This window comes from Desmodus rotundus, chromosome 1 (assembly GCF_022682495.2).
Source record: "Desmodus rotundus isolate HL8 chromosome 1, HLdesRot8A.1, whole genome shotgun sequence".
In the NCBI taxonomy this organism is placed as follows: Eukaryota; Metazoa; Chordata; class Mammalia; order Chiroptera; family Phyllostomidae; genus Desmodus; species Desmodus rotundus.
The window spans coordinates 20,557,218-20,580,310 of NC_071387.1; the positions used below are offsets into that span (position 1 = coordinate 20,557,218).

Below are 23,093 nucleotides of genomic sequence, written 5' to 3' on the forward strand. Positions count from 1 at the left end.
ATTCTTCCCTCCGAGGCAGTTAGGATCCCCTATTAAAGAATACAGAGTCTGTACTGACTGCAAAAGGAAACTGTATTAAGGGCTCTATTTTTTATAAGTGTATAGGAAATAAAAGATTATAAATAGGTCTGTAGAAATCAACAACCACCAAAAATTCTCCAGACTTAAAGATTCTATTTTGAGCAAATACAAAGATAAAATGAAGGTGACAGATGAGCTTTATCTCAAGTCCTAGTACTATGCAGTTGATTATAGTAGCTACCTAGAGCACTGTGTTAAGAAGGATCCTGAGGCCCGATCTGAGCTGAGCAGCAAATAATTCCAAGATGAATCAGTGATTCAAAGGACCAAAGAGTGGCAGCACACAAGCCTTTTATTTGCCAAACCTGGGGTGGTCATTTGCATGGGTTTTGGAACTGGATCTGAGTTCAAATCTGACCTCAACTACCTGGTCCTGGGCTAGTGTTTAACCCCCTTAAATTAACATTTCTCACCTATTAAAATAGTGATAATACCATACTGCTAACAGAGTATCAGTGTTTCCATTAAATTTTTGCAAAGCACTTACCATAATGTGTAGTACATATTAAATGCCCAATAAACAGGAATTCTTAAGATATTAGTTCTTTAGCACTAAACTCAGTTTTCAAATGGAAAGGCCCTGAAATATGCTCAGCTGACTCAAAGGTTTGTTTACACTGCTTCCTACCCTCTTTTCAAATCAATAAACCTCGGGCTGCTGTGTAGGAGGTTCTGAGTAACACCCAGTTGATAAATACGGCATTTTTGCCCAGCCACCTCTTCACCAATAGCACATTCTGCACAGTCAGGCAATGGGGATTCTGAGTGGTTCCAGACCAAATTCTCAGCCTTCTCTAAAAATAAGCTCACAGACTGAGTCACCCCTTTATTCCCAGGCTCCTCTGAAAGTTGAACAGGATGTCACAATGTCCAGAAATAGCCTTCACATTCCAACCCCAAACTGGCTTCCATCGGCCCTAAGGCTTTCAGATGAAGTTGGTTAAGACTCTTCTGGGTTTCAGTTAAAGAGATGATCTTGGCGATCTTAAAGGCTGACATAGACCCCTGCACAGAAGGACCAACGAGGCCACCTCCAAAGCCTTCAGGAATGTACCAGCACTGGCAGTGATGGGACCTCAGGTGGGCACTCGGGGACCTGAAATGGATCCTTGCTTTATCTTGCCACCAGAGCAATCTTTGATAAAACACGGATCTTCAGTGGCTCCTGCCACCCATGGGGCCAAGGCCCAGCATACCTGGCCTTCTGTGACCCAGCACCCCTACCCTTCTACCCTCATTTCCCAGCATGCTTCAGCAACATCCAACTCCTTGTCAGGTCTTCTGACACTGCTCTGTGCCTTCACAGCCTTGTGCCTTTGCCTCTGGCCACTTCCTCAGCTTTAGGCTCCTTTTTGACCCCTTGGGGAGGGTGGGAGGGCCTGAGATTGGACCCTGAGCCTCTGAGACTCAGGGTGCATGGACCACACCATGGGGACCCAGAGGAGAAATGGAGGGCAACAGGGCATGTACGTGGGAGGTAACAAAGAGAACCAGCATAGAGACGCAGGGCTACACATAGTAGCCCTGCATGAGCACAAACGAATTACTTAGCTGAACTTCTGGTTTTTTTCTGAAATAAAATGCAGAAAATACTGGTTCTGCTCATGGATGCCTCAAGAAGATAATGGAAGTGAGAGAATTCTGAAACTCTAAGTAGCCATGAACCCGCCAGGACTGTTTTGTTCTTTACTGATGGTGAGTGTGGGGGGCAACACAGACAGCTCCGATGGGGGCTGCGCGGCTCCTGGGATGCAGTTACAGCTCTTCCTTGCTTTGTAATGGCTTTTAGGGGGAGGAAATGTCTAAGCTTTCTTCATCACACTTCAGTGTAAAATGCAGTTCTGGACCTTTCTAGATAGAAGGCTTCGATGGGACACAGAGGGCTATAGGATACTGGAGGTCAAGGGTGCTAAAAGGAAGTCATGAGCATGAAAAGAGGGCAGAGATTTGAGGCATTAATGGCAAATGGCACCCACTACTTAGGGGTCCATGGGCCACTTCCCTTGGACACAATTTCTACTGCCATAGCCATAAGCAGAGTAGGGTGCAAATGGCCATCACTGTGAGATGCAGGTATCAGCTGACAACATGCAGAGATCCTGTTATGGGTTGAATTGTGTCCCTCTAAAAAAGACATATTGAAGTCCTAATCCCCAGTAACTCTGGACATTGCATTATTGGGAGACTGGGTCTTTAGAGAGGTAAAATAAAGTCAAAATTATGTCACTGGGGTTCCCTAATCCAATATGCCTGGTGTACTTATAAAAAAGAGAAAATTTGGACACAGAGGCAAACACACATAGAAGAAGGTGTGAAGAGACACAGGGAGAAGATGTCCATCCACAAGTGAAGGACAGAGGCCTGGAGCAGGTCCTTCCTCGCGGCCCTCAAAGAAAAAAACAATCCTGCTGACGCCTTGATTTGGACTTCCATTCTCTAAAACCGTGAGACAATGCATTTCTGTTCTTCAAGCCACCCAGTTGGTGGCATTCTGTTATGACAGCCCCAGGACACCAGTACAGAGCCTTTATAATAACCCAGGGCAAAAGAACTAGGGAAGATACAATGGTCCAAACTGGGTAGAACACTGAAGTGTTCACGTGATGCAAACCACAGGTGCTAAGTCCACCCCGCACATTTTGGAACCTGGCGACGTTCATTTCAGAGGGAACTAAATTACAGAAGGCATGCTTTTGTCATTTTTTAAAATATATACTTTATTGATTATGCTATTAAAGTTGTCCCAAATTTTCCCCCTTTGCCCCCCTCCACATGGTACCCCCCATTGCCTCCAGCAATCTCCCCCCTTAGTTCATGTCCATGGGTCATGCATATAAGTTCTTTGGTTACTTAATTTCCTATACTGTTTTTTACATCCCTCTGCCTATTCTGTATCTACCAATTTGGAATTCTTAATCCCGGCACCTTTCTCCCCATTCTTTCCTTTCCCCCACTAACCTGGTAACCATCCAAATGATCTCCATATCTATGATTCTATTTCTGTTGTATTTGTTTGCTTAGTTTGTTTTTTAGGTTCAATTGTTGATAATTATGAGTTTATTGCCCTTTTAATGTTCATAGTTTTGATCTTATTTTTCTTAAATAAGTACCTTTAATATATCTTATAATAATGGCTTGGTGATGATGAACTCCTTTAGCTTTACCTTATCTGGGAAGCACTTTATCTGCCCTTCCATTCTAAATGATAGCTTTGCTGGATAGAGTAACCTACATTGTAGATCCTTGCTTTTCATCACTTTGCATACTTCTTGCCTGCAAAGTTTCTTTTGAGAAATCAGCTGAAAATCTTATGGGAACTCCTGTGTAGGTAACTCTGATTTTCTCTTGCTGCTTTTAAGATTCTCTCTTTATCTTTAACCTTTGGCATTTTAATTATGATGTGTGGTCCTCTTTGTGTCCATCTCACTTGAGACTCTCCGTGCTTCCTGGACTTGTATGTCTATTTCCCTCACCAAATTAAGGAAGTAGTCTCTCATTATTTTTTCAAATCAGTTTTCAATTTCTTGCTCTTCCTGTTCTCCTTCCAGCACCCCTATGATTCAAATGTTGGTACTTTTGAAGTTGTCCCAGAGGTTCCTAACCATATCCTCATTTTTTTTTTTTTTGCCATTCTGATGGAATGTTTTTTTCTTCCTTTTACTCCAGATCATTGATTTGATTCTTGGCTTCATCCACTCCACTGCTGATTCCCTGTACATTTTTCTATATTTTGTTTAGTGTAATCTTCATTTCTGTCTGTGTTGAAGTACTCAGTGAGTTCCTCGAGCATCCTAATAACCAATGTTTTGAACTCCGCATCTGAGAGCTTGCTTATCTCCATTTCGTTTAGTTCTTTTTCTGGCTCTTTGTTCTGTTCTTTCATTTGGGCCATATCTTTTTCTTCTCATTTTGGCAGCCTCCCTGTGTTTGTTTCTGTGTATTAGGTAGAGCTGGTTTGATCCCCTGTCTTAGCAGTGTGGCCTAAGGTAGAAAGGCACACTGTAGCCCTGGCTGGTATGGCTCAGTGGATTGAGCACCAGCCTGCGAACCAAAGGGTCACTGGTTCGATTCCCAGTCGAGGCACATGCCTCGGTTGTAGGTCAAGTCCCTAGTGGGGGTTGCACAAGAAGAAATCACAAATTGATGTTTCTTTCCCTCTCTTTCTCCCTCCCTTCCCCTCTGTCTAAAGATAAATAAATAAAATCTTTTTTTAAAGTTTTTAAATAAGTGAAAAGCACACTGTAAGTCAGATGGGGCAGAGTCTTAGATAATCACCCAGGCAGACCAACCCATGTGAACCAGGTTGATGGAGTCTCAGATATGGTTCCCTGCTCTGTGGCTCTGTGTTGCAGAGGGCTCGGAAATGGAACGGTGGCTGCTGCCTGGCCTCTGGAGTTTTATTCAGGAGGAAGCTGTCCACCAGCATTCACACTAGTGCCAGACACTTCAGTTTCTCCCCATATGGCACTGGTGCCCTTCAAGCTGATGCTTCAGTTTTAGAGCCCAGAGTGACTCTGAGTAAGTCTAAGTCTATTGCAGGCCCTTTAATAGGAGATGCATGAGAATCCCACAGTTTCTTCTGCTGTCCCAACCTGCACTGGTTTTTACAGCCAGAAGTTATGGGGACTTATCTTCCTGGCACTGAAACCCTGGTCTGGGTGGTCTGGTGTGGGGCTGGGTTCCCTTGCTTCCAAGATATCCCTCCTGGTTTTTATCCACCACACGTGGGTGTGGGACCAGCCCATTCTGCATTTCCAAGTCTTCATGTCTGCCCATGCTACCAGTCTGAATGAATATGACTTCTTTAATTCCTTGGTTGTTGGACTTCCATACAGCTCAATTTTCTGATGGTTCTGGGTGATAGTTGTGTTGTAATTTGGTTGTAATTTTTGCTGTGGTTGAATAAGGAGGCAAGCTGTGTTCACCTATGCCTCCATCTTGACCAGAAGCTTTGTTTGTCATTTTTAATATGAAATTCCCATGTAGTAATAACTACCGCCCCCAGGCTACCTGGTTCACATGCATACATCCTTCCCCTGTGGTCCAGAACCAGGTATGCAATGGAGAAGGTGATGGGTTCTGTAGAGATGCTCATGGCAGGTGCATGTGGTGAGGTCATTGCTACCTCTACCGCTGCTCACTGCTGCTTCTGAGGTCACAGTGGGTATCTAGCCCTCTCCTGAGAGGAGAAGATCTCACAATATCACTCTGCAGACCTCCAGGGCAAGCCAGACTGAAAGCTCATGCTCTGACTGGACATGCTGGGGAGGCAATGAGAATGGACTGATCTCAAACACAGTCCAAGTATCCAACAGCAACCCCAGATAAAAAGGGTGGAGTTGGCAAAGCAACCATTTCAACTCAGCAAGCATCCACTGGGCATCTACAATGTGTCCACTTCTCTCTCTGAAGCTCAGGGGAACCCCAAGCCGGGGCTGGAAGCTTCCCCTATCTCACTGAGTGAGAACTTGCTAGGAGCCAAAGGACACAACCCAGCTGGGAGAGTTTAGATGGGAAGGAGTATGGAAGAAGGAGCCTGGAGAAACTTGCTAGGGGAGAGACCCAAGAAGGTGAAAGGGTAGATTCGGCCAAAGAAAAGAAGGGAGACTTGAAATCAACAACCTAGTTAGGGGAAAAGAATTCAGGGAGTTCAGGGAGAAGCCAGAATCCAGGGCGTCCAGTTAAGGGTTACTAACCTCTAAGTGAAATTTAGCAACATCACTTATGAACCTAAGCACAAGCCTCAGAAATATCATTAGTACCCATGACTTTGTCATGAATAGAAATCACAGGTATTTTCATATCACTTTACTGAATAGCTGCAGGAGAAAACTCACAATACCACTTAAGATCATCAGTAACTTGAAAATGGAAAATGTGTCAGAACTGCCACTTGATTTTACTTAATACAATAATAAAGTAGCACATTTCTTCTCTCACAATTTTCTAGTATTTTACTGACTGTCAGCATAATTGGTTATCTTTTTAATCCTAAGTATTTTATTTTGTGCATTAAGCATTACATTATTGAGTCCACAAGATTGCATGGCTCCAAGACAAAAAAACAGGTGAACCTTCTTAAAGTCACCAAATGGGCTTAACAGGATGCAAAATGTATCGTGGAAGACAACACACAGACAATGATGGGAATGACACATCCCTGTCTGCCAGAAGCTTATAGTCAAGTGATGCAGAGAGAGGAAGTTCCATCTTTGTTCCTCTCCTTTTGTTTCCTGCTGCTCCTTCCCATCACACCACCTACGATGCCTCCCCTAGTCCACAGGGCAGCTCTGCAGGACTTAGAAAAAACAACCCTTCCTCAAGACACCTCTCTAGACCTGCTGGAAAATCACCTTAACAAATCCACAAAGCCACAGTGGCCCCATGGGAATGGAGTAGTTACAACCCCAGGCGAAGGCCTGACTGTAATGAATCTCCGCAGAAACACTAGATAAATGGCTCCTTACACACATATGGCGGCTCCCTCATCCCGTGCACACAAAAGACAACTCTAATCTGTCATCATGGCGTTCTTTCCCCAAAACCCAAATGCAGCTTCAGAGAGCTTCCCACGACAGTACTATGGACGGCTGCTACCTGTCAGTCAGCGCTGACACAAGAGATGAAAACCATTTGCCATAAAGCTTGAAGCTTTACCCTTTTTGAGAAACTTGTATTTTCATGGGAGACTTTAATTTTCATGGGAAAATTTTTTTAAAAATCCTTCAAGACCTAAAGGAATGACTCCCCAAGGATTCCCTAGGGAATCCCTAAAGATTTAAGTGAACTCTTAAAACAACAAACCTGTAATGCTGAAAGCATGGGAAGTACATATGGTCACACCTTTATGTTTTGGGGCCATCAGTAGTTCTCACAGGCTTTCCTTAGTCCCCCAGAGGACATTCACAACATCTGGAGTCATTTTTTATTGTCATGAAGGGGCACGGGGGATGCTACTGGCATCTACCAGACAGAGACCCAGGGTACTGCTAAACATCTCAAAATGCACAGGACAGCCTCCCCACAGCAAAGGATTATCTGGTCTAAAATGTCAATAGTGACACAGTTGAGACACCCTGCATGACATAGTTTGGCTTCCTGGTCTCCAAGCATATCAAAGACCAGAGGGGCAAAGCTCCCCATTTGCAGAGCAAGCAACCACAGGTGTCGCTGCTGCTGCTCAGGCCGGCAAGTTCACCTGAGCAGCCCGAGTATTCATCATTTTTTTAAAACCTGATTTCACAATTATGGCTCTGCTATCTCCAAAAACCTTGGGCAATTTGAAAATATTTACTAAGGCACCAAAGTCCCTTTGGATATTTCCAGGAAATCAAGAATCAAAACTGCAGCTGGCCCTTCTGAACAAGAAAGGGAATGGGGGCAGGAAGGAAGTACTGGATGATTCAGAGAAGCCAGAGTGGACTCTGCTACCAGAGGCCACTGGCAGCTTTTACCTGATGGTCACGTCATTTGCAAGTGAAAGCACTGGCCCTGTGGGTTCCATGAGGTTACTGACCCTCGGTGAAGGGGTAACCAGTGATGAATAACAAGCTCGCTGGCCGGAAGCCCCACTCTTCATCGGCTTTCTGCTCAGACTTGGAGAATGTGGTGGATGCGTTTTGACCCTCGTTCTAACACTCCACCCTTAAATCCCCAGGGGAACAGAATGAGCGTTCTGGTCATTTCTCGGGAGAAAGAAAAATGATCTGGCAAATCAGTCTTTTTTCCCCTCTCCCCCTCCAGTCCCTGTCAATAGAAAAAAAAATGGTTTTAAAGGTAATGACTTACATTTAGATGAGCCAAACCATTACCTCTAAGAGATCAGATTTTCTGATTTTCAAAAGGAAACAATCTCCAGTTGGCTTAGACAGGAAGGATAGTCTACGAGAAAATTCTGCAGTAGCAAAACTCCCACACTGGCTCTTTCGTAGATAAATATAAGCCTCGCATCACAGCAGACCCAAAAACAGTGAAGAAAAGGTTGTCTGAAATGCTTCACTGTTTTGACTGCCAGCAAGGAGGCAGCAGCTACTTCTTTCGCTAAAAGATTCCTAGAGCCTTAATGGCAAATAAAACCATAGGAGATATGCTAGCTAGAGCAAAGGTTGGCAAAGTTTTTCCTCAAAGGGTCAGACCGTAAATATTTTAAGCTTTGCAGGCCATATGGTCTCTGTCGGAACTACCCACCCTTGCTGCTGTAGCATGAAGTCGGCCACCGACCACACACACATGAAGGGGAGGGGCTATAGTCCAAAAACAACTTCACTGGTGGACACTGAAATCTGAACTTCATATCATCTCCACCTGTCATAAAGTAGACGTAAAGTTTTTTCCCCAAACAATTACAAATGTAACCACCATGCCTTACTCACCGGCAATGGTTTGCTGCCCCTTGGTCTACACAGCAAATTGGAATTTCCATCCGTTCTTAATTCTGCAACTGCCATGTAAAATTGATTTTCCTTCCTGTCTCCTTGTGATTCTAAGACCACACTAGTAAAATCGATAAATGAAAAAAGCAAACAAACAAGACAAAGAAATCAATCATCGCAGCACTCTGCACCAAAACGTCCGGGCCGGGAATGATCTGGTCGGAACTACTGCGTGACTCATTTGCAGCAGCCACAAAACGCATCTTACTCAATGTAGTGCAAGATATATGGCCTGCTGAAGGCTAGCACTCCAGCGGTGTTGTTAAAAACGAGCCCAGCGGGAACAGTCTCCTTGTATAGTCTTTGCAGCTTTCTACCATCCCAAGGTTGGGCCAAGAGAAGGGTGCTGGGCAATGTACCAGTTTCTGAAACCCAGTTGCAGTCTTCCCTAATACACATCTGGCCATTTCTTATTCTCCATGAAGGGTATGTCTAGTGGGCACAAAACACTTCTTGAAAACACACTAATGTATTAAGGAAGCACTCTGAACCTTCCAATACATGTCCTATTTCCCCACAAACACATTATAATTTAAAATGGAGTATTTTCACACTCACAGTGGAAGAGCAATGCACGGCCCTAGAAAAAGTAGATTCTGTGAGTGCAGAATGTATGTGAAGGAGATGAGCTTGCCAGATAAACTCCAGGACGCCCAGTTAAATCTGAATTTCAGATAACCAACAAACAATTTTTTTAGTATAAAAGTTTGTCCCATGCGATAACTGGCACCCTACTAGTGAAAAAAGGAGCGAGGCTGGAGCAGAAGGTATTTATTGGGGGGTGGGGAGCAAGAATTTGTCACAGGTGTGGGAGGGGAGCTCATTATGAAACAGTCACCCACCCAAAGTCTGGGAACCCCAGTTTCCTGTCTGGTTCACCCTCCCACCCCTAACTGTCCCCAGAAGCCCTGCAGTCAGGGTGTGAGGTGGGGCCAAGCAGTACTGACATCCAGTGTTTGACACAATTTGAAGCATAGTGCTTCCCGGAGGAGTCCTGGGGGCTGAGGACCTGCTCCGTATCGTGACTCTGCTGGTGGTTACACCAACCTACACGTGTTAAAACTCGGAGACGTGAACATCAAAAAGGTCACTTTAGCTCTAGGCTAATTAATTTGTTTGAGGTCTTTCAGTGGTTACTTCTTACAGAGAACTCACGGGCTCCCCCGGCACACTGGATAAGGAACTCGTTTAAGCAGCAGTCCTGACACTAATCTGAGAGTATAGTTTTCTTATAGGGTCCCCATCCTTGTCCCAAAGGGCCCTCTGCGGGCTTCTGGTAGGCCTATCCCACCAGTGTTCCCCATGTGCCTAAACATAGCGCCACCTCGTCCAGCTTCAAGGTGTAATGCTACCACCCCATTACCCCTGCATACCACTGGCTTTACAATTAAATTTTAAAAAGTCTTTGAAAGGCAGATGTGGAAAACCAGTGGCTCAGGGTGGGGGCTGGGCTGGTGGCATGGGGAAGGAATCCTGCCCACACTGTGTTAAAATCTCATTGTGTACAGTTTGGCCCACACACTGTTTAAAGTTGTGAACATTGGAACATCAACCAACTTCCTCCAAAAGCCAGATTTCCAGGTTCTTCGGAAAAAGGAGAAGACTCCGGGTTTGCATTCCCACAAAGTACCAATCAGCTGGAGTTGAGTGCTGCCTGTCCCCTGATGAGTTTTTCCTCTCCTGTCACCACAGTCCCCAAAGGTCAGCCACTAAATAAATCAGCCTGGCACCTGGGCATACCTGGGGTTCTAACACCAACAATAAGGCTTTCAGCAGGATGCCTGGCACATATGAAGCTCTCAGGAACAGGGAGGCCCTTCCTCCCTCCCTATACAAGATGCTGAAGGACAAAGTTCCCATCTTGTGCTTGCTTTCTGAGCTCTGGCGTGCCCTGTCTCCCTATAGGGGCCATGTTCCGCTCCTGCCCCTCCACTGCTAAGCCATTCTGCTTCCAGCCTTTCTCTGTGGTCCCACGCTTAGAGCAGACGGAAGGCTGGAATCACCCAGAGGCAGAAGCAGTGACATGTCAGAGATGATGGAAGGAAGGGGAGAGAGAGGAGGATAACTGAGCAACTGAAATTATTTTCACCTTCGCCTCCTGTTCTGTGTCCTTAGTGCCTTCTCTTCACTCTCCCCTATTGGATTCCATACTGCCCAAATTCCTATGCTTCTCACTCGTGTGAGCAAGGGAGGTGGGGGGGGACTACGAGAGTCTTACTGCTAGTAGGCGGTAGGCTTCGAGACTATATTCTGCAGCCAGCCTCCAGGCTGCCCTGCCTTCTCACCCCGCCTCACCTGACTTACTCCACCTATCGTTAAAGATCCTCCGGGTGTTGCTTAAGTTGTATTTGATGACCAGCACTAAAGATTGAACACGCATGTTCAGATGTCCCTGTTTGTGAACAAGGCTGCCTGCACACCACCTGGAAAAAGAGCCGGGGCACTCAGATGACAGGCTCGTCACTACGCTACAGGGTGCTTTTACTTGTTTGGAGGAATAGCGGTATTTCCTTTCAGGGCCACCCATGTTACTTGTGCGCTTTAAGATCTTTTTATTTATTAATTGATCATTTTTTTCTAGCTTCATTAAGATATGGTTGACAACTGAAAATTGTATATATTTAAGGAGTACAACATGATGTCTTCTTGATATACATATGTATTATGAAATGGTTACCACTTCCAACTAATTAACATACCCATCACCTCACATAGTTACCTCTGTGTGTGTGTCATGGGAACACTCGAGATCTACTCTCTTGGCAAATGGCAGGTATATGACACATTATTATTTACTCTAGTCGTCACGCTGTACGTTCAGCCATTCATCTTATAACTGAAAGCTGTACCCTTTCATCAGTCTCTCTCCTTTCCCCCCACCTCCCGACCCTCTGGTAACCACCATTCTACTCTGTGTTACTATAAGTTTGACTTTATTTCTTAGATTCCACATGGAAGTAGGATCGTGCGGTATTTGTCTGTCTATGTCTGGCTTATTTCACTTAGCATAATGTCTGCAAGGTAGATACATGTGGTCACTAATGGCATCATTTCCTTCTTTTAGGGCTAGGTAATATTCCATTGTAGGTATGTATATACCACATTTCCTTTACCCATTCATGTAAATGGATGCTTACGTTTTTCCACATCTTGGCTGCTGTGAGTAATTCTGCAATGAACATAGGAATGTGGCTCTCTGTCTGAGAAAAGGATTTTATTTCTTTTGGATATATACCTAGAAGTAGAATTGCTGGATCACGTGGTAGTTATATTTGTAACATCTTGAGGAACCTCCATACTGTTTTCCACTTTCTAGATCTTATGGACCTCACAGTTCTACTGGGGCAAGGAAACCTTCAGACCACTACCCATCCCATTAGAGACAGCAAGTACTACCAGCCCAAGTTGACAAGACAGGTCATAGAAACTCAGATAAGGGGTTAATATTCAAAATACATATGGAACTCATACAATTTAACACCCAAAACCCCCAATCTGATTAAAAAGTGGGCAGAGAACCTGAATAGACACTTCTCCAAAGAGGACGTACACACGGTCAATACACCCACGAAAAGATGCTGAATGCCACTGATCATCAGAGAGATGCAAGTTAAAACCCAGTGAGATGCCACCTCACTCCCGTCCGGATGGCCGTCATCCATAGACTGACACACAACAAGTGCGGGGGAGGATGTGGAGAAAAGGGAGCCCTAGTGCACAGTTGGTGGGAATGCAGACTGGTGCAGCCACTGTGGAAAACTGTGTGGAGATACCTCAAAAAATTGAAAATGGAACTCCCATATGTCCCAGGAATTCCAGTTCTGGGTATTTATCTGAAGAAATTCAAAACACTAATTCAAAAAGATATATGCACCAGTATGTTCAATGCAGCATTATTTACAATGGCGAGGACATGGAAGCAACCTAAGTGTCCCTCAGTAGACGAATGAGTAAAGAAGATGCAGTACATATATAGAATGGAATATTACTCAGTCTTAAAGGAGAATAAATCGTACCATTTGCAACAGCGTAGATGGAACTAGAGGGTATAATGCTAAGTGAAAGACAGAGAAAGACCATATGATTTCTCTTATACGTGGAATCTAAAGGAATCTAAAGAACAAACAAAACAAAAACAAACTCATAGACACAGAGAGCAAATCGGTGGTCACCAGATGGAAGAGGGTCTGGAGGGATGAGTAAAAAAGGTGAAAGGGACTAAGAAGTAGAAATTGCCATTTATTAAAATAGTCATGGGGATGTAAAGTACAGCATAGGGGATACAGTCAATAATATTGTCCTAACTACGTACAGTGTCAGGTGGGGACTGGACTTACTGAGGTGATCACTTCGTAGGGCATATGAATATCTAATCACTATATTGTACAACTGAAATGCACAAATTCTATTGTAATTGAAAAAAAAAGAAGAAGTAAAGCTAGAAAGAGCTGGAGCCATTAGTATGGTGTTTTCCACTGTCTTAGGAGAGGAGAAAGGTAAGAGCTAAAGACTGAAAGGTTAACAACGAAACTGGATACAAATCTGAATATTCCTTTCAAGATTAGATTTTAGGATTTTAAGATTTAATTTCAAGATATTGTAGCAATATCCAAAGAATAGCAATAAAATAAATTTTAAAAAATTGTTTTAAGGAACAACCAGGAGCTTGGGGAAGCCACTGTTTGGACTCCATGCCTCTGAGCCAAAAGACACCTCTCCTAGATGCCCGACTATCACGTCACGCGTGGGACACGCATACTATCACAGCTGCCTCAGTCCTGAAGTCCCGTGTGGTATTTACTCCGGCAGAGTGGTTGGCATTATGACTCAAACTCAGAGAAAGAAGATCCCCTTGCCTACCGCCAAAGGGGTTAAATTTTCAAGCATGTTTTTTGCTTAAGAATAACATTTTTTATAACCCTCAAAGTTTTCAGTTTCAGGCCTGAATTTAAAAATAAATTGAATACTCAGATGACTCGTTATAATTTAGAAGAAGAAGGGAAAAAATCCCACCCACCTAGAAGAGTAAGTAGACCAGTATAATTCAGCAAAAAAAGTAAGGGCAGGTTCTACAAATGCCTTGAAGACATTCGGTGTTGCACAGACTGCCAACAGCCTAGGAGCCCGCAGGGTAATGAGATAGGCGAAGGCACAGGATGGGCAGGAGGGTGTGTTCTGACATCTGGCCCTCCGCCTTTTCACGTACAGCTGGAGCTTTTATCTCGGGGGGGCGTGTGGCTTTTCTTTCCCCTTCCAGCTTAGGCAAGGGAAAGGTACCAACTCGCTACTCCTTTCTTCGAGCTAAGTTCATACAATGCTACCGAAGCATTGATCCTAGAGCCAAAGGCTAACTCCGAAGTATTTTTAATACATGTTTAACATTATGGAAATGGGCTATCGGCTTGTCTCTGTCTGTCTGTCTGCCTGCCTCTCTCTGGGTGTATTTAATAATCTCCTTTTGAAGATTTTAATTCAACATGAGGCTAATGAAAAGGACTGACATAATCATTAACCAAGGTCACATGCAGCTCCACATGCAGCACCCCACAGGAACCTCCGCTTCTGCTGGCATTTCCTGTCCGAAATAGGTCTCGGCTGTGCGGGACGCACCCAACCCCACAGCCCTCATGTGCGAACTTTCCTCTGTGAAGCACCCCAGGGTGCTCGGCCATCGCCCACAGTCCATCCATTTTCTCAGGTCTCATCCTGTGCAGTGCGGCCTCTGTGCTTTGTGTCTTAAGACAGATAAGAATCTGGGGGAGGCTAAATCCTTCTGAAAATGAAGGGCTGACTCAAACAATGGAAGCTCCAAAATGGTGAGGGAAGCCCGTGGGACATCTTTGCAAGAATAAACTACTCTTCCATGTGCCGATGACACGCCATGCTTGCGTACACCTAGACTGGCTGAGGAGAATCACTGACCACGGTTAAGTAAACAGACCTCAGTGGCTGCTCATCCTGGCATCCTGTTAGAGTTGCACAGGTGAGAAGCGGCTGCATTGAGATTCTGTCTCTGCAGGCTGGAGCTGCTGCCACAAGACTTGACTGGCTGATGTGCTGAGAGACTTCTCCATCCAAACCTTCGTGATCTGTATCGTGCATCTCTCTCCAAAGGCCTCCCACTCTACTGTGAGATAACTGCCCCACTGCAAGACATCCCATCTCACTGAGGTGCTCCCTAAGGCTCCCCCAATTGAATTTTGCTGCTCACAGTTTTAATCAGCCAACCCCAAGCATACCCCTCAAATAGGTATCTTTAAGTGACTAACAGAACTATTACTTTATTTAAATAGACTAAAGAAACTACACAAGACAAAGACTTCTTGAAGTGAAAGGAACACAATTCCATCCCCCTCAAACTGAGCAATACTTAAGCTCTCACTACTTAAGACTGAATTTGGTCTTTCATTCCATGTTACCTCTTCAAAATATGCACACCTCACAAACCCCGGAGCATGTCACAACAGTCATGGGCCGCTTTTCAAGACTCAGGTCACAATCTCCCTTTACCACGTGTCTTCTGCCTCTTCATCCAGGGATCTTAAGGTGTATGCCCCAGAACAGCAGCTGCAGTTGGGAGCAGTAACTGGGAACTTGTTAGAAACGCACATTGTCACGCACTCTGAGAGTATAGGGCCCAGCAATCTGTGTTTTCAAGAGCCCTCCAGGTTACCCTAAAGCACTCACCTTTAAGAATCACTGTGTTCCTCCATTTCTGGCAAAAAGTTACTCCTATGATGAGAAGTTCTGAGCCCAGTCGGGTGGCCCTATATTATCTGTTACTTGACACTGATAAACTGAAATCATCTCGCACAGCCCGGGTGATATGTGATGGGCTCAGATTTGCATACCTTGTTCTTAAAGATTCTTCTATAATAACAGGAGTTTCTTACTTCAAGGTACTAATTGTCTTTTAAATGTTTCTGTTAATTTTCAGATAGCAATCACCTACCGAGATGGGAGTATTCTGAGTTACAATGTCCGTGATTGCAAGGAACTCACTTAACATCAAAAGATATGGCAAATATACACTATTTTTCCAATGATCCAAACATTTAGAGACCGAACTCACAGAGCCCTGGCGAAAATGCAACCTGATGTTGTAATATTATGAAAGATCTCGGGAAAGCACGTTGTAAAGTTCAAGCTCTACCTACATCTGGAGGTCACGAGAGGTCAACCTGTTGACCAAAAGCAATTGTTGTGCTGTCCATAAATTTTTAACAAGTTTTTAAACTAGTTGATACCATTCTTTTTTAAATGGGAGAGCCCACATTTTTAAAGAGCAGATTTCTGCTTTCTCTTGAAAATGAGTTGGTGTGACCACACAGGCCCACGTTCGCACATGGTATAAATTATCTGTATTGAAACTGAGAGGTGGCATCTGCTTCCCAGGCCCTCACAATTTCCCACCCGTCGGTGTCACTCGTTTATGTTACACGCTGGCCCCTGGGGCCTTTTGCCTTTGCAACTCCTGCCCACTACAAACAATCCTTTTTATTGTTATCACTCTCCTCATGCCTGGGAAACTCTCAGCAGTTACTATATCCATCTGAAATTTCCCAGTTTGGCATTAATGTTGACGTGAATAGACTTCATCTTCAGCTCTCGGTGTCCATTTTTCTGTGTATAGGTGCATGCGTTATGATTTGTTGATTCACTTATTGTAAATAGAACACTTTTGCTAGGGGGTTTCTGTGCATTTCCCATTAAATCTCTCAAATAACCTTCATAGCAATCCCACGAGGGCGGTAAGGTCAGCATCCCGTCTGACAGATGAGGAAAGCAGAAGACAGCAAGGTCATACAGATACTACTAGAACAGCCAGTATTTGTGCCAAGACTTGTGGACCCCAGAATCTATGCTCGTGAACTTGCACTGTCAGCCGAGGGAACCACCATCTCCAGGTATCAATGCCTACTTGCCATTTCAGTCAATGTCATACCACAGGATGACCAACTCCTACTGCCAAGCAAGTTGATACCATCTCCAAAAGGGATCAGTAATGAAACGTGGGTAGTTCAAAGGACCAACAGCAGGGGTTCCAGAAGCATTGGGTAGCCCCAAAGAAATGTAGAAGTGCCTCTACCGAGCCCCAATTTTCATTTAAATTTTGACAGATCATAACCCACAAGCCCCCTGCTTGGCTTTTTAAAGATGACTGCAATATTTCTCAGGGCACTTGCCCAAAAAGCTGCTTCTTTTCCCAAGAGGTAAAGCCTGAACTACTCAAGAGGTACAAACAAAAGTGGCTGGAGAGCTATATGAGCCTTGTGAATGTTTCTGCAGGACCTGACTCCGCACTCCTAGACCCGCCAAAGACTCCAAATGGGCCCAAAGTGTCAACTGCCTGCTGGGTGGCCCTGCAGGTTCAGCCAGGGTGAACCCTGCCTCAGCACCAATGTCCCGAACAACCTATTTTTTTGGCCTTAACTTGGAATTTTAGAAGCAGGGCATCACCTGTGTCTCTGAGATGGTAAATAACCAACGAGGGGCCAGCATCTTCAATTTTCCAGTCCTTTGCAGCTGCCAGACATTGACTGAGGTTTACAAGGCGCATGTAAGGGGACAGTCCCCTTAAGTATTAGCATTTTTGTTACTATAGGCTTGGGTTTAAGGCTCTAAACCCTCTGAGGGATCCCTGACCTGGAAAGCTGGGCTGGGCTGGATCCCATGGCAATCAAAGCCAGGACTTTTGCCCAGGCCATGCCGGCCAATCACAGAGGCTGGGGCAAAAAGCAGGAAGATTGGCCTCCTTGGCCCGTGGTCCCCCACTCCAACCCTGGTACTCAAGGCCATCTCGCTCCAAGGGAAGAAGCAGCATTGAGAGATGAATCCAAGGGAACATCAAAAGTATTTCTCTGCAAAGTGCAGGGAAGAGCCCAGCCTGTGCCATCCACCTACACACAGGCCTTCTCAACACAGAAAACGGGGTCAGGTGGAGCCACAGGCCCACTAACTGTATTCTAGGGGTAAGGGTTCCAAGAGGAAGAAGGCCCCAAGGTGAGACTCAAAGAGAGGCAGATTCCATAGAGGCAAATCCCGGCCCAAGCTCACCCCTCCCCCACCCGCCCTCTGAGAACACTAGCTCAGGAGAATCCTATGGCAGCTCCAGCCCCAATCAGCGCACTCACCGGAGGCCAGATCGGCCACTGACACAGGGGACCGAGAGGCAGGAGAGCCTGGACTTAACCCAGTTCTTGCACATCTCACTGTGTGAACTTGGATGTTCACCTCTGCGTGTTCAACTATAAAGTGGACACAATGAGGCCTGCCCGGACAGGTAATATGTGTAGGTTTTTTTTAAACTGTAAAGTGGTATGCAAATGCAAAAGATCGCTTTTATTATTCCATAGAGTACGCTCTTACTAAATGACACAATTCCCTAAAGACCACGTGCAGGTGAGATTGGCATTTCCTGTTGCAGTGCATATGAACACACTCGGGTTGGTCGTGGTGCCCGCCTGAGGCCTTGTCCATAGGGCTTTGAGCACCTCTGCCCAGGACCCCCTCTGTAACGTTTAGGCATCTTCACACATGCCCACGGGAGACTCTCTTCCTCTTGGCTCTGCGGACATCACAACATCTTCCCCTAGAGTTGGTTCCCACTGAGACCCAGTGACCTCTTCCCCAAGGGAATGTTACTCATTCAGTTACAGCTTATATGGGACATTTCCATGCACTGAAACTCAACTTGGAAGACTCTCAAAAGGATGTGGGCCTCCTGGTTTGTCTTGGACTTGCCTAGGGCTACTGAGTCAGTCTGCATCTCCCCCATCAGCCCACACTGAGGCTGCTGGAAACACCCGCATGACGAGCTTGTGGGTGAATCATGAGACAACACCACCATCCTGGGGTAATGATTAATATAGAGGCTCCAGTGCCCTGTAGTGTGGGTTCAAATCCTGGCTTTGACACTATCTGTTGGCATTGGGCTCTTCATCTATAAAACATGGACAATGTAGTTCTTCCCACCTCATCAACTTATTATCAGGATTAAGTTGCATAACACGTGTTAAAATGTACTTTAGTCTTATTACTGAGTTTGTACCATTAGCTACTGACTTAACTTCACACTTTGGGCTTTTTCTTTCTCAAAGTAACTGTTACAAATAAATAATAAAGAAACTAACAGCAAACAAATAGGTCAATGCCTTCTGCTAACTGGGAAGGTGATAATGTTATTTTATATTTCACCCCAGCTCCACATGTATGCTCATCAGTGCTCCTGGCACTGTACAGTAACTGTTTATGTGCTTTTCTATTTCCCTCATTAGACTATTAACAACTTAAGGTTAAAAAAAAAGCATGTCATGCAGTACCTTGTTGAAGAATGTTCAAAAAGTGGCAGGATTAGTCCTTGGGAGTACCACTCACATGCATTCTGCTCCAGAGGCATTCTTCTGTCTTCTAGAATTATAGCTTTGGAAGTGTCCCTAGAGGTGAAAGGAGCACCCGGGAGTGGGGACAGTGGTCAAAGATGGACTTTCTGTTGCTTTGGGCAGGAAATAGAATGCAATTCACTTCTGCTCACTGAGGGGCCTCTGGACTCAACGGGAAGAGCCAGAGTTTCTGAGCATTTCATTCCCTTCCGATGATCACAGGACAAGTATCCTGAGGCATAAGACTTTTCAGTACTTAAGTGTGCAAAGGGTAAAGCCTTCCCTCTGGTGGCTGAGACTCGGGGACACTGCCCTTTTGGTGTGGCCAGTACATCCCAGAGGAAGCATTCTGTAAGTACGTGTTGACTGAATCCTCAAGTGACGTCTCCATGCCTGTGTCTGAAGCAAGTAGAGGATGTGATGCTGGGCAGAGCTCTGACCTTCAGTGACTTAAAGAAAGGCATAAAAAAGGCCATTCAGACACTCTCCCCTTCAGACATGTCACCTCTAGTCCCCACAGGACAAGGCAGCAGTGTAGATAGGAACTGGGGGCTCTGCCTCAACTCCATGGGCAGCTGTGTGCCAGGTACTTTACCTACATCATATCTAAATCCTACAATCAGTCCTTGAGGCAGAACTCACGAGTCCCTTTCATAGATGAAGAAAGTGAGACCAGGCTAAAGACTACCCACGACCCTACTGAGTGGAGTCCCAGGCTGTCTGCTCTGCCCCTTGGAGAGGAGCCCAAGTTGGTGAAGAGGTGAGGACTCGTCTAGAGAGACTTCAGGAGTGCTAGGCTCTGAAGGTGGGTTTGTGAGCTCCTCGGGGGCTCCTGAAAACTCTAAGAAAGTGGAAGAGAGAAGCAGGGTTTGCTGAATTTGGGGAGTGTACTCTAAGCCAAAGCATGACTAGAATGAATTACTGATGTGATCACAAGCTCCCCACTCCCACTCCCCATCCCTTATTCATTCTCTCTCTCCGTCTCTCCCATTCTCCCTCTCTCTCTTCTCTCTCTCCCCCTCTCTCTTTCTCTCTCATACACACAGTGATCTCACTGTTGGAAAACCTGCACTGACAACAACATATACATATATTCATTGAGGCTGATATGTTCAAGAGAATTATCCACATCTTCCCAGGTACAAAGGACAAACTCAATTCCATAACAAAGTAAGCACAAGTATCTGTGTTTATTCTTCTCATACACCGACGAGCATTCCAAAAGTCTGTCTAGATCTTTCTTGTCCCCTGCTTGGATTACCCGATGCCACTTGGAAAGGGGCGGCCCCCGTGTTAGCTGCTATTGGCTCCCCGATCAGAAAGCAAGTCCTTTCATGAAGCTCAGCTGTTCCTCGGGCATCCAGTAAAGCTGGTCATGCAAAGGCAGAAACTGTGACAACTGTTGGAAACCTTCACCAGCAGCCTATGGGAGCCACCGAACGTTCTCTGGAGTAGCCACTTCACGGAGGGGTGAAGCAGCCCATTATGCAGTTTATATAAAACCCCCACCAGCTACATGGTACCAATAACTGACTATCCCCATTCTTATCAAGTTCACAATGCACTGGCCACACTGCCTGGCCACTAACTTTAGAAACCATACACAACTTCATTAACCATCAAAATACACAGGCACAAAGGGAAAGGGAGAGAAAAGGAAAAACCGCCTTCCTGAGTTCTGAGGACCAGAACTCAAAGACTGCTCGATCGGTGAAGCACAGTATTGCCCTCTAGCAAACTCCCCCTAAGTCTCTAAGACATTCAAGAGTGGAAGAGTTTGATAAAGAGGGTCTCAGAGCCACGGAGACCACATCAAATGCTTCTTTTAAAAAGAAGGGCCTGTGTGCCTTTTCCCCAACAAAGAAGCTGTCCAAAGGATTTTTTTTAAAAAAAACACTGTAATACGCTTTGCTTCCAAAATATTACACACTCTTTCTCCAACAAATTTATATGTGTTTCCAAGGAACTCCTGGACCAAAAAAAAAAAAGTACTTAAGTAGAAAAATGTCTGGTGATTCTCGTATGCCAATATGTTAACAGACCTTCTCTTTTAATTGTTATTATTTCATATAGCAGCAGTAATCATTCCCTCCTCTGCAAAGGAAATATATAATCCAGCTGTGGCGGCTCCAGTAAAAATGCCACATCTGCGGATCATTGGCAACACCGTAGAAGCTTGCTCAGATCCAGGCAGTCTGCGAGAGGGGATTTTTTTTTTTTTTACCAAAATACAGATGGGTACACTTTTCTAAAAGTGCATATAAACTTTGCCAAAACTGGTTGCTCCTTTGTGTGCTGAAAATGGGTTTTTAGATTATCCACACCCATTAGAAGGAGGTTCTCTGGAATGTTACCCCCAGGACCCAGACGTTATGAGAAGTCCCCAGGCCCCTCCAGCGTGATGGCTTGCTCCAGTGCCCTTGTCAATATCAAAACCAGAAAAATAAACGCTCCTGGTTGGTTTCGGAGAGAAGGTTCTACCGCGTGGCTGGCAGTGGAGCTGACGGCTGGTTTTCCACTTAGCAGAGAAACGTTTCCGCAGAGAGGATGGCAGCCGCCGTTCCGGTCACGGATCCCTCCGTTCTCCCGGGTATGAAGTCAGAAGTATTACTGAGCACTGGGTGATAATATTCCAGGAACCACAGCCTGCCCCCCAACTCTCCCTAACCACGCGTCTGTTTAGTCTTTCCTTAAAGCCCAGTAGCAAGCATCTCATTTCCAAGCCAGTTTTCCACAGTCAAATCCCCAGCCCAAAGCGCGCCCTGGGGGTTTCCATACAAGACTTGTAAAAGCAGCAGCAGCATCGCTGAGCCTCGACAGACTTACATCCCCACAACACATGCCCCGTGGGCTACTGTGCTGGAATGTCCATGGCCCGAAACACACGGCTCCCTTTGCATCCCAGACAATAGAGCAAGAAAGTAAAATGAAAGTGGACTTACAGCTATGGCTTGCAGCCTTTCCTTGTGCAATTCCGCCTCTGCCATCCTGGAGAAGGGCACACAGGGAGAGGAAAGAAGAAAGAGAAACAAATGTACGCTGTAGTCACTCAAAGAAATTGATGGGCACCCCGGGGGGCTTTGCTAGAACCCGGGGAGAGCCGACGGACGCCTGGAATCCGCTCAGGGGATTGCGGGCAGAGCTGTGTGCGCGGCTGGCTCGCCCGCCTGGCTGGCCGGGGCTCAGCCTCTGGCCCCCGCCCGCCCGGCCGCCTGGCTGCGCCCCAGCGCCGCTGCTAACTGCATCTCCCCGCTGCCGCCGCCGGCCGTGCTAGTGGGGAACGAGGGCCGTGGGCAGCCGCTGGGAGGGCTCGCTCGCCCTGTGCTCGTTCACCGCCCTGACGTCTCAGTGCCTTGCTCCGCCCCTGGGGTGTGCGGGACTCGGGGCCGCAGTGGGGGCCGCGGTCCCTGGCGGCTCTAGACAGCCAGGAGACGTAGGGGCTGTCGCCGCAGGGAGGGAGTGGGTGGTCCCCAAGGTGCAGACAGGCAGTGCGCGCGCGGGTGGGCACCTGGAGCTCGGCGCTCAGCGAGCTGCTAGGGCGCACGGCTGGCGCATCTGGGTGGACACACGCTCTGTGGGGCGCAAGCAAGACGAGGTGGCGCCTCCAGGGAGCAGATGCCAGCCAAGAGGCCTCTGGTTGGGGGGGTCGGGGAGGGGGTCAGAGCACTTGCCCTTATCTACCAGCTGTGGCCGCTGAGTCTTCTAGTCGCCTTGTAGCTCATGCCACATGCTTGGGCTCCACGTGGGGACATTTCCAATCGGGAAGCCTTAGATGGCCGGGTCCTCAGATATCAAGGCCGCTGCCCGAGGTATAACTCAAAACAGACCTCTGAGAGGCCGAAAGTGTTTGTAATCCTGCGAGCTCAGCTAGGCTGGGCTAGGCAACGTAATAGCTGTGAAACCTTGGGCAACTCACTTAACCACTCTGAACCTCTGTTTTCTCATCAGAAAATGGAGGGTCACAACAGTAATCCTCATAGAGTTGTCAGTAACGAATGAGATAAAGTCTATGAAGGTGCTTTGAGAAGGGCAATCTGTTCTATCACCACCCTGTGACATTCCAGGCTGAAGTTCTTTGAGGGTCTGTATTTCAACACAGTCTCTAAGATGAAAAATAGCACCTGGTCACTAAAATACTGGACCTCTTCTTTACTGAAACAGACAACAGCCTAGAGCGCATCTTTTGTGACAGGCCCCT

The 23,093-nt window shown here is 46.0% G+C and overlaps 1 protein-coding gene across 5 annotated transcripts in view; it reads right to left on the reverse strand.

Annotated features, from left to right (window-relative positions):
- Positions 1-23,093, reverse strand: part of PALM2AKAP2 (PALM2 and AKAP2 fusion) — a 406,552-nt gene that overhangs the window by 283,814 nt on the left and 99,645 nt on the right. For 2 of the 5 annotated variants that reach the window (XM_045195065.2, XM_045195066.2), the window contains one exon: positions 21,838-21,883. In XM_045195065.2, the coding sequence (XP_045051000.2) occupies positions 21,838-21,883 (46 nt within the window). Of the gene's footprint in view, positions 1-8,453; positions 8,537-21,837; positions 21,884-23,093 lie in introns of those variants that run through there. The other 3 variants (XM_053921891.1, XM_053921886.1, XM_053921896.1) reach the window with 2 other exon arrangements.